General features: G+C 56.9%; 1 protein-coding gene across 1 annotated transcript in view; it reads left to right on the forward strand.

Annotated features, from left to right (window-relative positions):
- LMNB2 (lamin B2) overlaps positions 1 to 13,501 on the forward strand; it is a 17,226-nt gene that overhangs the window by 1,795 nt on the left and 1,930 nt on the right. Inside the window, exons 2-9 of the mRNA XM_006868972.1 lie at positions 6,863 to 6,999; positions 8,258 to 8,414; positions 8,584 to 8,709; positions 11,857 to 12,027; positions 12,285 to 12,410; positions 12,580 to 12,800; positions 12,965 to 13,268; positions 13,353 to 13,460. Coding sequence (XP_006869034.1) covers positions 6,863 to 6,999; positions 8,258 to 8,414; positions 8,584 to 8,709; positions 11,857 to 12,027; positions 12,285 to 12,410; positions 12,580 to 12,800; positions 12,965 to 13,268; positions 13,353 to 13,460 — 1,350 coding nt within the window. The remainder of the gene's footprint in view (positions 1 to 6,862; positions 7,000 to 8,257; positions 8,415 to 8,583; positions 8,710 to 11,856; positions 12,028 to 12,284; positions 12,411 to 12,579; positions 12,801 to 12,964; positions 13,269 to 13,352; positions 13,461 to 13,501) is intronic.

The raw sequence follows: 13,501 nt of genomic DNA on the forward strand, positions 1-13,501 counted from the left end.
GTGTGTGTGGTGTGTGTGTGTGGTGTGTGTGTGGTGTGTCTGTGTGTGTGTGTGGTGTGTCTGTGTGTGTGTGGTGTGTGTGTGTGGTGTGTGTGTGTGGTGTGTGTGTGGTGTGTCTGTGTGTGTGTGGTGTGTGTGTGTGTGTTGGGGTGCCCTAAGGGAAGTTTGGGGAGATCTCTGGTCTCCGAGACTGGGGGAGGGGGGTCACACCTTTTGAGGGGGCCCTGAAGGGGGCATCCCCGGGACAAATTACGAGGTCTTGGTTCTCTGGAACTTTGGAGGGGTCCCTGTGCTGACTCCTGGGGCGTTCGGTGACTGGAGTGGGGAGGGCGGGACTGGGCAGTAGCTCCGTGCCTGCAGGGGGGCTCTAGGGCAGTAAGTCTGATACCTCAGGGGTCGCAGTAGAAATTTGGGAGGCATGGAGACCTGGTATGGCGCAGTAAGATAAGCACTGGTGTACAAGGTCAGTTTGAAGCACAAGGTCAGAGGTTCAGTTTTACCGACAGCTCCTTGGAAACCCAGTACACGGAACCGGGGGCTATGAGTCGGAACCGGCCCAGAGGCACTCAACAAACAGCACCATGGATGGCTGAGGGGCATTGCCCCCTCTCCCCAGGGATGTGGAGGGAAGTTTTGAGGTGCTGAGGATTCAGCAGGGAGGTTTGGAGTCCCAGCCGAATTCCAGGGGTTCACTGCAGACTGAGGAGAGCCCCACCCCATCAGGGGGTTTGAAAGTAGGCGTGTCTCAGGGGTTCTGGGTGGAGTCTGGCTGGAGGTGTGGCCAGGAGCCAGGCAGCGCCCCATCTTTTCCCCCTGCCTCTGGCTACCGCTAACCCAAAGGCAAGTCCACAGAATGAGGGGTGCTGGGAGAAGCCATCACGTGGAATTTTGGGAGGGGACAGGAATGGTTTCATCCAGCCTCCATGACTCCAGAACCTCTGGATTCCTTGAGAGTGTGAAATCTGTGGTAGACTCTGTGCTTCCCCAGAGCCAGTCTGACCCAGGAGCCTGAGCGTCCCACCCACGCAGCTTCCCCATCTGGAGAATGCGCAAAGGGCTGGACCTGCTATAGTGAGGCTGCGAGGGAAGGGGATGGGGCCTCGCAGATCCCTTACCCTTGGCCTTTCTGGTTTCTGCCCTAAAATGAGACTTGGGGTAGATATGAATGTGTGCTGAGCATTTCTCAAATAAAGTGATAAAGTGACAGGGGCCAACACTTCTGTCCTCCGTGTGGGAAGGCACTCCCCGGGGCAGGAAGCGTGCAAGGGAGGGATTCCAACCCCTTCTCCCTGCCTGTAAGATGGAGATTTCAGTTGTCATACTTTGGGGGGTGGACAGGGATGCTGCTCAACACCCCACAAAGCCCAGAACGCCCCACCCTAAATGATGCTCTGCGGGTATTACCTGGGGGAGTGGGAAGGACAATGATGTTAAGGAATGCTTTGAAAATGTCATTTGAAGTTTTACAAGCGTAACCCACGCTTGTAATAAAAACCCAGTTGAGGTGCAGAGGGTGGGATGAAAGTGCCCCCCGCCCACACTGCCCTTTTCCTGTCCATTCACATTTCTCTGTCACACACATTCATGCCCCAAACCAGGACCCTGTCTAGCATCTAGAGCTTCTTTGTTTGGTGTATGGACCATGGGCTTGGGGACAGCGGCAGAGTGGGAAGTGGCCCCTGATCTGTGGGGAGCAAACTAACAGTGTCGTGTAGAGAAGGACCCCTGCCACACGGCTGCAGGCTCCGGGAGGGGTCCTTCCTGGTCTTCCCCAGCTCTGGTCCCGATATCCCCAGGCTTGTGGGCACATCTTCACAGGACCGGCCTTCCTCAGAGTCTGTGAGTCTCTGCTGTCTCAGGATACCGGTCAGGGAGGATCAGGGCCTCCCCACCGCAGACTTGGGGGGAGTCAGAAGTGACTTCACAGCACTTAACGGCAGCACCAGAGTGGTGGTCCTGGTGGGGGGCTGTAGGGTAAGGTAGGCCCTGGACTGCTAACAACACTTGCCAGCAATGACAATGGTGTGAGACGCCCTAGTGGTCCTGTGGATTAAGCATTGCGCTAACCACAGGAAGATGAGGCTGTCGGCTCCTCTAGGGTTTACGGAAGCAGCCCTCCGTCCTGGAGGGACACTGTAGCTTGGGATGGACTGAATGGCTGAGGGACTTCTGTGTGACCTCCCTCACATTAACTCAGTGATGTCTGTGAAGACCCTGTTTCCAAACAAGGCCACGTTCACGGGTACTGGGCTTTAGACTTCACAAATGTTTTTGTGACATCATTTACCCTATGACAAGAAAGATTCCTGGGTGCTGGACCGGGGTGGGTGGAAGTGGGGCTGGAGGCCAGGCTTTGGGGAGCCTGCCCCAGCCGGCCTTAAAGCTCTGAGGGGAGGGGTCAGTCTTCTGTTTCTCTTCCATCCCCCACCCAGGGGGTGTCCTGTTGCTAGTCAGGCAGCTTCCAGGGCGGAAATGGTACCTGAGCTGGGGCCCAGCCTGAGAGCCCTGGGGATATCCCCACCCTAAGCTTTCAGGACCCTGGGAAAAGGCTGGCCTGCCACCGGGATCCTCACCTCCCCCCTCCTGGCTCATGTTCGAGCACAGCTGAGGGTATTCCTCCGCTGGCTGTTGGCACATAGCCATGCTCTGTCCCCTTTTTGGCGCCCCAGTCCCTGACGGCTGCACGGCTGCACACCTGTTAAGTCGGCTGAAAGCGTCTTTGTGGGAGAGCCCTGGTCTGTTGGCTTCCCGACTGGAACCTTCTAAATCTCCTTGCGTGGATTGTGGTTGGCAAACTCTGGAAAGGGCTCGAGGTGGTCATCTGGGGCTGTTGAATCGGTTTCTCCTCGTGGTACCCCTTGTGTGCAGTGTGGAAGTGTGCCATGGGAGTTTTCTTGGCTGCTTTTTTAAACATTTTATTTTTCACTGTTGTTGCGAATATACACATCAAAACATAACAGCAATTCAGCCCTTTCTGCAGGTTCCATTCAGTGACCTTGATGACACCTTCAGGTTGTCCCACCATCTCCCCTTCCTTTTTTGAGTTGTACCTTCTGCAGGAACATACTCACTGCCCCTTAAGCTGCCTGCCAGATCTTTCCATCTGATCCCACAGAGAGATCTTAGAAGAGTGCGGCGTGTAACGCAGACGTTCATGCCCAGTGAAGCTAAGCTGTTATTTGGTTTTCAGAAAGCTTCAAGGCCTATTTCAGTTTAAGGTTGAAAGGTGATCTCAAGGCAGTGGTTTGGGGATTCATCCAGACTCCATGGCTCCAGAAACTCTGGATTACATGGGAATTGAAAATTCTGTTCTGCATTTCCCCCCTTTTGATTAGGATTCTTCCATAGAAACTTTGATCAAAATATTCAGTCACGGCAGGTAGGCACCGTCCAGTGTGTGGCAAAGGAAGCAGTCTGACTGTAATCTTTTTTTTTTTTTTTTAAACTTTTTATTGTGAATTCAGTGAAGGTTTACAGAGCAGACCATCAGTTTTACATTCAACAAACCATACACTTCGCTTTACTACAATGGTTGCAATCCCCTCCATGGATCAAGAGTTCTGACTCATAGCAACCCCTTATATAGGGTTTTCAAGGAGTGGCTGGGGTGGGTTTGAACCGCTGACCTGTGGTTAGCAGTCCAGTGCTTATCTTAACAGCACCACACCTCTGTTCTCTTTAGCTATTGCGTTCCTCCCTGTGTCACCTGCTACCTTCATCTTTCCTCTGCTAATCTCCCTCTTGTTGTATATTTCCTGTCCCGCCACCATTGTTAACAGGTGTCTATCATCTTTGTTGTTGTTAGTCGGCAGGTCAGTTCCTACTCATAGCAACCCAGTATAGGGTTTCCAAGGCCTTAAATCCCTGTGGGAGCGGAAAGCCTCATCTTTCTCCCTCACACCCCGGTAATAACCATCATAGGATGTTTCAGTTAGCAAGAAAATATGTTCTGAACTTTTTCCAACAGTGGTCTCCTACAGTAACTGTTCTTTTGTGATTGTTGGCTGAAACCTCCACGGCAGTAGGTTCACGCCTTTTCGTCCACACTGTCACTGTGGGAACTACCAACTTCAAGTCAGCAGACAATTTGCAAGCTGTTTGTATCTCTGTAAAGAGCCAGTGAGTCCATATGTTTTGCTTTGTGGGCCAGCTGATCCCTGCAGTGACCAGACCATTTTGCCGTCTGAGCGAGAGCAGCTACAGATGCCTTGTGCCAACAAACCTTGATGTGCACCGTGAACTACATTCAACTCAGGTCATTTACCTGGCTTGTAAAAAGGCCCCCAGCCCCATTTAGGACGCACAGGGCGCGTGCTAGGCTTCTAGATCATTCTAAGCTGTCGTTTGCTGACTCCAGCTATCGACAAACAATTGTGTTGTTAAAACAAAATAGACACCTAAGTGTGTGCACACACAGGGACCCAGGACGCTGCTAGAAGGACTTCAGAACTTTAAACTAGGCTCCCGGGAGCCACAAGGTTGGTGGTTCAAACCTACCAGCTGCTCCCTGGAGCTCCTACACAGGGTCGCTATGAGTTGGAACCCACTCAATGGCGCCTAACAACAATCACAATCACCCTGGGATGACAGAGAGGCAGGGCCAGAACTAGGGCCCTGCAGGTGCCACAAACCTCAGCCATCAGCATAAATGAATGGGCTTTATGCTTTAGAACCTTCCGTTTTAGATTTACAGACATCTAGGAGCTCTGGTAGCGTAGTGCTTACAAGTCGGGCTGCCAGCTTCAAGGTCAGCAGTTCAAAACTACCAGCTGTTCCGCTGGAGAAAGATGAGGCGTTCTGCTCCCGTAAAGATTTACAGCCTCGGAAACCCTGTACAGGGTCAATATGAGTCGGAACCGACTCCACAGCACATAACCACCACCACTCCCAGGAAGATACTGGAGTCCTGGTGTGGCGCTGTGGGTTAATGCGCTGGACTGCAAAGGTCCTTTTGAACCACAAGGGCGCCGTTCAAAGCTCACCAGCTGCTCCTTGGAAACCCCATACAGCGTCGCTATGAGTCAGAACTGGCTTGACGGCGGCACTTAACAACAACAACCAGGAAGATACTACAAAGACCTACCTCCATGTAACCCCACCCCCCAGTTTTCGTGTTACATTGGAGAGGGCAATTTGTCACAATTGTGGGGCTATAGGATAAGCACAAGCTCACCAGCTGCTCCTTGGAAACCCTATACAGGGTCATTATGGGTCAGAATCGACTCAATGGCACTTAACAACAACAAGGATAAGCACTGGGCCACAAAGTTGGCAGTTCAAACCCACCACCTGCTCCTTAGGAACTCTATACATGGTCACTATGAGTTAGAACTGACTCATTGGCACCTAACAACAATGATTTGTCACAATGAGCCAATGTCAGTGAATTACCGTAGTTAAGTAAATGTTTGACGGCTCACTGAAAGGTTGGTGGTTTGAAGCCACCCATTGGCTCCTCAGGGAAAGCCCTGGTGAGTTTCTTCTGTAGTGGAGAGCCCTGTGCGGCGCTTCCACTCTAGAGGCTCAGTGTGAGCCCGAACCCACGGGACCGCACCCACCGACACTGGTACATCCTTAGTAACTAAGCATGCTCTCCACTCAGACGGCCTGTTTGCCGTCCCACCCCCTCTGCCTCCCGTGGGGTTGATGGGTTCCCAGACTTCCCCTGGTTCTGGGACCTTGACGACACGCTGTGCATGTCCATCGTCTGTTGGTGGACACGTGGGCAGCTTCCCCGTGGTGTGGCGCAGAGCCCTGGTGGACCGGCAGGTTTCTGTGTGGATGTGCGTTTCCATATCTCTGAGCAGAGTTGCTGGGCCTCACCCCTGGAGGGACTCGGGGTGTCTGTAAGCCCTGTGCTGAGGGAGGCAGGGAGCGTGTGGAGATCGCTGAGAACTTAGAGGTGGCTGGGGTGGGCTGAAAGGTGACGGAGCCTCCAGGGTGAATGGGAGTGTGCGTGGGAGGCAGGCAGGGGCTGTGTTGGGGGGGCACCTGGTTCTGCCCAGGCCGTGGTCACCACACACCCTGGTGGCCCCACTGAGCCACCTGTCTGGATGAGGGCTCGCTGGGCTGCCCCAGCTGTCCCAGCCCCTGTGGGGACTGGGCACCTGTGCTGAGTTGGAGCTTGGACCGCACCCCAGCAAGGGAGTCAGCAGATGGCAGTGGGCACAGCTGTCAGTGGGGCAGTTGTCGGTGGGCCTGGGCCATAGCTGGTGACCAAGCCCCGTCCTGCCCTGTGGGGGGGGTAGGGTGGGGTGAAACTTTACTGTGAGCACCTGGTAGAAGAGGGGTGGGGGCAGGCAGCCCCCAGAGAGGAGACCCCGTGGACTAGTGTCCTGTCACATCCTCAGGGTGACAGTCAGCTCCACTGCAGAAGCTCTGGCTGGGGGGTCCATGACCTTTTAGTCCTTCAACGGAGTGTTCCTGGCATGCAGGGCTGGAGGCGGGGGTTGGGCTCCCACCACAGAGGTGGGCAGCTGCCTGTGACTGGGAGTGGTCTGGGGTGGCGAGCTTCCCATGAGTGCTGTCAGGAGGCTGTGGTCACAGCCCATCAGCCCTGCAGTCTGGATTCACCGTGTGGGTGGGGCCAGGCTCCCTCTGGAGGTTGGGGGGACGGGGGGCAGGCGTCTAACTTCTGGTGGCCCTGAAAATCCTTGGCTGTGGTGGCCTCTTCACTGTGGCTCTAATTCACAAGTACAGGGGTCGAACTCCTCCTGGGTGTCTTTTGGGGACCCAACATTGGTGCTGTGTTGGGAGCCTGTCTCATGTCGGTGGCGTGCTAGCAGCCAGCAGCAGGGCTTCAGGGCAGGGTGGCCGTTCGTGGCACGATGCCAGTCACTCCCCCTTGGCTTCTGTCCCCTAGGTCAGTGGGATCAAGGCACTGTATGAATCGGAGCTGGCAGACGCTCGCCGAGTTCTGGACGAGACGGCCCGGGAGCGCGCGCGGCTGCAGATTGAGATTGGGAAACTGAGAGCTGAGCTGGAGGAGGCCAACAAGAGGTGAGAGCTGCCCGCTGGGGGCCGCAGTGTCCACCCCCTGCCCTGAGCCATGGTGACCACCAGGCGCGGCCACCCTGCTAGACTGCCGGTGCTCTTGGGGCACCCCTGTCCCTAGAGGGCCTGTCTGAAGCAGGAATGTTCTGCCTGCTGAGACAGTCCACCTGTGCTGTTAAAGCAGCATCTGCTGCCGGCTCCCCTGTTCACTGGTGAGGGCAGTGAGGCGGGTTAGAGCGCTCCATGAAAGAATGCTCGTCTGCCGTGTGGGAAACCGGGTTTGATTCCCAGCTAGTGCGCCTGTGCACACTCACCACCCATGTGTCAGTGGCGGCCTGTGTGGTGTGATGCTGAATAGGTGTCAGCAGAGCTTCCAGACTGAGACAAGGAAGAAAGTCGGGCACACTTCCAAAGGTCTCCCGGTTCTCCCAGCCAGCACGCTGCTGTGTGTGAACAGGGGCTGAGGAGTGGCTTTGAGGGGCCTTGGCCTTCCCCCATGCCTTCAGAGCTTGGAGAGGAGCCGGTTGTGTGCATACACCTGCCTGCTCGGAACCTGAGTGTGTGCTATTGCAGACATGGCGCTCGGGAGAAGGTTTCGTCTGTTACCACTTGTAGCTTTAGCAAATGAGCCCTCAACGGCTTTGTGCTGTGGGGACACAGACGCTGACCATTTTAACCCTTTTTAAGTGTACAGTTTGTTGACATTAATTACATCCACCATGATGTGACCATAACCCGTCGGCACTGCCAAAGCTCTGGTATCACCCTAAATAGGAACTCAGCCCTGGGAAACCCCGACCCACTTCCGTCTCTGGATTTGCCTGGTCTGGACATTTCCTAGGAGTGGGACCCTAGGGTGCCTGCCCTTTTGTCTGGTTTCTCTGACTGAGCCTCGCGTTTAAGATGCATCCATGTGGTGGCATGCAGGCAGCAGCATTTGAGGAGCCCCCACATTGTTTACCACAGTAGCTACACCACCTCAGAACCCTACCAGCAGTGAGTGAGCGTGCGATCCCTAGTGGAAAATCCAGCGTTCTCCCTGAATGATCATCTGTTCAAAACCACCAGGCCTTGCCTTCTCTGAGCCTCTGGGTTGGCGGGGCCGCTGCCGACACCTGGTTTTCTGTCTTGAAGAGCAGGGTGCTATAGTCCCATCCCCTGTTGGACCATCGGGGGCCCCTGTACTTGGGGCTTAGCTGTTTGATCACGTGGCCATCCGTTGTCTGTGCTGTGTGCCCAGCTCACTGACCCTCTTTTCTTCTAGTGCCAAGAAACGGGAGGGAGATCTCACAGTGGCCCAGGGCCGCGTCAAGGACCTCGAGTCCCTGTTCCACCGCAGTGAGGCGGAGCTGACCGCAGCTCTTAGTGACAAGCGTAACCTTGAGAATGAGGTGGCCGAGTTGCGGGCTCAGCTGGCCAGGGTAAGTCGGGCGGGGCCTGGCGTCCGCCCCAGTCAGAGGTGGGCTCCTCTCCGGGGGGGCTGGGGCGGGGTGCCTGAGGGACATCCCAAGGGGGTGTGGGTGCCTGAGGAGCTGGTGGGGTCCAGCGGACAGGCTGTCAGTTCTCAGTGTGACACCTGCTGTCCCGCAGGCAGAGGATGGCCACACTGTGGCCAAAAAGCAGCTGGAGAAGGAGACTCTAATGCGCGTGGACCTGGAGAACCGCTACCAGAGCCTGCAGGAGGAGCTTGACTTCCGCAAGAACGTGTTTGAGGAGGTAGTGGCTCCGGGGTAGGAGCCGCAGACGGACTCTGCGAGTGTGAAATCAGGGGGCGGGCAGGGCTGTGCGTCCTGCGCCTCTGTGAGAGCGAGCTCTCCGTGGCCCCCACTGCTCTGGGGTTTGTGACGCACCAATTCAGTCTCTGTCTCTCGTCACGTGGGCTCCTCCGTGTGCTTCTTGTAAGGTCGTTGGAGTTAGGGCCCACCCAGATAATCCAGGGTGATTGATTGCCTTAGCCGCCGATCTGTCACATAATCCCATCTACTCAGCCTCTTTTTCTAAACAAATTTGGGGGAATACTACATAGATACATCTTTTGGGGGACATGATTCCCAGTGTTCTTTCTGTTAGAGGGAGGGGTAAGAGCCATCTGTCGCCCAGCTTCCTGGGCCTCTGCTAGATCCACAGCTACCCTGTGACCTGTTTTTTATGGGTGACTGAGCCCTGTGGGATGTTTGGGCGTGATTGGGAGTGGCGGGGGTCCCCACAGGTGGAGCTGGAGTTTCTGCGCGGTGGTGGAGAAGCCCCGGCCCCCAGTCCCACCCCTGGACCCATCATAGAGCCCATTGTGTCATCATAGCCCTGGACAGAACCCCTGGTACAGGGCGGGCCCTTCGGGCAGTCACTGCCCTGGAGAGCTGCTAGCTGGAAGGATGTCGATGCAGCTGAGGAGAAACTCCTGGCTCCGGCCAGGCCTAGCGCGATCAGTCAGTGAGGAGGCCATGGGCAGGGCTGTGCGGGAACCCAAGGGGGAGTCTATGAAGGAACTTCTGAGGGGACTTGTGAATAATCTTGAGGGGAAACCTCTGAAGGACACTGTGAAGGGAGCCTTGAAGGAACCTTTTAAAGACTCTGAGGGAAAGAGACTCTTGGGAGGAACCATGAAGGACCCCGAAAGGGAACCCCTGAAGGAACCCTTAGGGAAGCCTGGGAAGTCCTTCAAGGGGGAACTCATGAAGGACCTTGAGGGAGAACCTGATAGGGAATCTTCGAAGGATCCTGGGGCAAAAACTATGAAGAAACTGGAGGGGGAGACCATGAGGGACTTTGAGGAGAAACATGTGACGAATCCCAGGAGGAAACCCATGAAGAGACCCTTGATGGAATCTATGAAGGACCCCGAGAGGGAACCCTTGAAGGTACCTATGAGAGGGCCTGAGGGGAAACCAGTGACGAATTCCAAAAGGGAACCCATGAAGGGACCCTTAGGGAAGCCTGGGAAGTCCTTCAAGGGGGAACTCATGAAGGACCTTGAGGGAGAACCTGTGAAGGGTCTTGAGGAGGAACTCATGAAGAGACCCTTGAGGGAATCTGTGAAGGACCCTGAGAGAAAACCTGTGAAAAACCCCAAGAGGGGACCCAGGAAAGATTCCGTGAAGAACCCTGAGGGGGACCTCAGGAAGGACCTCAAGGGGGAATCCATGAACAGACCCTTGAGGGAATCTGTGAGGGAACCCGTGAAGGGCCCTGAGTGGGAACCAGTGAAGAGACCATTAGAGTCTGTAATAGACTCTGAGGAGAAACCTGTGAAAAACCCCAAGAGGGAGCTTCTGAAAGGACCTGAGAGGGAACGTGTGAAGGGCCAGGAGGGGGAGCCCATGAAAGACCCTGAGGAGAAACCTGTGAAGAACCCCAAGAGAGAACCCATGAGAGGAGTCTTGGGGGAAACTGCCAAGGACTTGGAGCAGCGACCCGTGAAGGACCTGGAGGAACAACCCATGAAGAACCCTGAGGGGGAACCTGCAAAAGACCCCAAGGGGGAACCCAGGATGAAATCCTTGGGGGAACCCATGAAGGACCCTGATGGGAAAGCCGTAACGAACCCCAAGAGAGAACCCATGAAAAGACGCTCGAGAGAACCTGTGAAGGATTCTAAGAGGGAGCCCATGAAGAGACCCTTGGAGGAACCTGTGAAGGCCCCCGAGGGGAGACCTGTGAAAAGACCAGTGAGGGGCTCTTTGAAAGAACCCCCGAGATGCTGCATGGGCAGACAACCTAGGAGGGCAGCTGTGAAGAAGGGAGCCATGAAGAAGCCACCTAGAGGCCCCACAAAGAGACCCTCGAGTGACCCTGTGAAGAGACCCATGAAGGCAGCCTTGAAGGGCCCCCTGAGAGGAGCTGTGAGGGGCTCCTGGAGGAAGCCGATGAGGTGCGCCATGAAGGGCATGGCACGTGGAGCCATGAGGGGCAGCGGAAAGGTGAGTGTGCTGGTGTGGACTTAGCCCTGGGAGCACTGGGGCCGCAAGGCTCATATATGTTCAGTGTCAAAATTAATTGTTTTGTTTTTTTTTAAAAAAAACACCAAATCAGTCAGTCGCCCAAGTAGTCTGGCTCGATTTCTGTAGTAAATGATTTCTAGTGACGCCTTCTCAGCCCGAGTCCGGCTCCAGACGCTGCCCTCGGTTCAGCTCGGAGCCCTCCCTGCTGCCTGCTCTTGGCCCCTTGGTGAGTGGGGCAGGCGTCTCAATGGGCAGCACCCTGAGGACTGGACCTCCCTCCATCCCACTGGTGGGCTCATTAGGGCACCAGTGCCCTGCCATGGGACATCGCCAGGTACCAGGGAAAAGGGCTCAGTCAGTAACTTCCTCTCCTTCCATCTTGCTCTTCCGTACTATAAAATTGGTATGCCTGCCAACTCACAATTGACCGCTCTTAGAATGTTCGGAGGTGTTCCACCGTGATCCCGGTCTAATTCCAGAACACTTCCTCACCCTAGAATTCCCTTCTTGTGCCCATCCTGCTCCCCCACGCTCCAGGCAACAACGAAGCCATCCTGTCTGTGACTGTGTCTGTTGGGGACATTGCGCATCGGTGGCATCCTTGTGTGCCCTTTTGTGTTCGGCTTCCCTATCATGCCTTCGAGGTTCATCCATGTTACAGCATCGTATTCTAGTGCCGAGCAGTGTTCCCTGGTGTGGCTGGACCACGTTGCGTTTGTCCTTCCGCTGTGGTTCCCACTTCTCAGTGATGGGGGGCCGTGCTGTGGCTGGGCGCATTTGGGTGTCCGTTGATGACTCATGACCGAGTGACCAAGGTGCTTCTCTAGTTAGGTCAAGGTCACAGATGGCACGACGGACGCAGCCTCGTAGGGTGGTTGTCTGTGTTTTCCTGGGGGGGGCTAACTCATTTGCTCCTGTCCCCCAGGAGGTGCGAGAGACGCGGCGGCGGCATGAGCACCAGCTGGTGGAGGTGGACAGCAGCCGGCAGCAGGAATATGACTTCAAGATGGCGCAGGCGCTGGAGGAGCTGCGCAGTCAGCATGACGAGCAAGTGCGGCTGTACCGCCGGGAGCTGGAGCAGACCTATCAGGCCAAGGTGGGCGGGGCGGGGGCGCGGGGAGGGCCGGACTACCTGGAGCCGGCCTATCAGGCCAAGGTGGGCGGGGCGGGGGCGCGGGGAGGGCCGGACTACCTGGAGCCGACCTATCTATCAGGCCAAGGTGGGCGGGGCGGGCCGGACCACCTGGAGCAGACCTACCAGGCCAAGGTGGGTGGCCAAGGTGGGCTTGGGCTGCCCGTGCTCGCTCCCCTTCCTTCGGGCAGCGCCTTGACCCTGTCCGTCGCCCCTCGCAGCTGGAGAACGCCAAGCTGAGCTCCGAGCAGAACGACAAGGCAGCCAGCGCGGCCCGTGAGGAGCTGAAGGAGGCCCGAGTGCGGGTCGAGTCCCTCAGCTACCAGCTGTCCGGGCTCCAGAAGCAGGTGAGCCTGCGAGCCCCCTGCCCTGGGTGGTCGGTGAGCCCGTGTCAGCTGGTGCCTGGGGACGCCACACTGTGCTGCCGGGCAGGTGCCCCTCCCCTGTTGGCTTTGGTCCTTAGGGCCGTCCCGCCATCTGTCCTTTGATCTGACTCGTCCCTGCCCCTCTGCCCAGGCCAGTGCTGCTGAGGACCGCATTCGGGAACTGGAGGACACCATGGCCGGGGAGCGGGAAAGATTTCGGAAGATGCTGGACGCCAAGGAGCGGGAGATGACGGAGATGCGGGATGTGATGCAGCAGCAACTGGCTGAGTACCAGGAGCTGCTGGACGTAAAGCTGGCCCTGGACATGGAGATCAACGCCTACCGCAAACTCCTGGAGGGAGAGGAGGAGAGGTGGGGGCGGGGCGCGAGCGGGAGAGCGGGGTGTGACCAGGAGGGGCGGGGCCGGCCCTGCTGTGGTTTCCAGCCCTCCTGAGGTCACCTGGTCCTGGAGAGGTGGGGGCGGGGCCGGCCCTGCTGCGGCTCCAGCCCTCCTGAGGTCACCTGGTCCCCTGCAGGTTGAAGCTGTCTCCCAGCCCATCCTCCAGGGTGACCATCTCCCGAGCTACCTCGAGCAGCAGCGGTAGCAGCGTGTCGGCCGGGGGGCGCCCGGGTCGCAGCAAGCGGAAGCGGCTGGAGGCGGAAGAGGTGCTGGGCTCGGCCTCCACCGGCCTTGCCCTGGGTGGCGGTGGCGGTGGTGGTGGTGGCGGCGGCGGCGGTAGCTTCCAGCTATCCCAGCAGGCGTCCTCCACGGGCAGTGTCAGCATTGAGGAGATCGACGTGGAGGGCAAGTGTGTGCGTTTGAAGAACAACTCGAACAAGGTGAGGCCGCCTCGCTGGACGGAGGAGCCGTGCCGCTTGCTCCTCCCCAGGGAGCCCCGTGTCACCGGGCTGCTGTTTGTGCAGGACCAGCCTCTGGGGAACTGGAGGATCAAGAGGCAGGTGGCGGAAGGGGAGGAAATCGCCTACAAGTTCACGCCCAAGTATGTCCTGCGGGCTGGACAGACGGTCACGGTAGGTGGTGTGGGCAGTGAGTAGACTCTCCGGGGGGGGGG

The sequence above is a fragment of the Chrysochloris asiatica genome, unplaced genomic scaffold (assembly GCF_000296735.1).
Source record: "Chrysochloris asiatica unplaced genomic scaffold, ChrAsi1.0 scaffold00125, whole genome shotgun sequence".
Taxonomy (NCBI): domain Eukaryota; kingdom Metazoa; phylum Chordata; class Mammalia; order Afrosoricida; family Chrysochloridae; genus Chrysochloris; species Chrysochloris asiatica.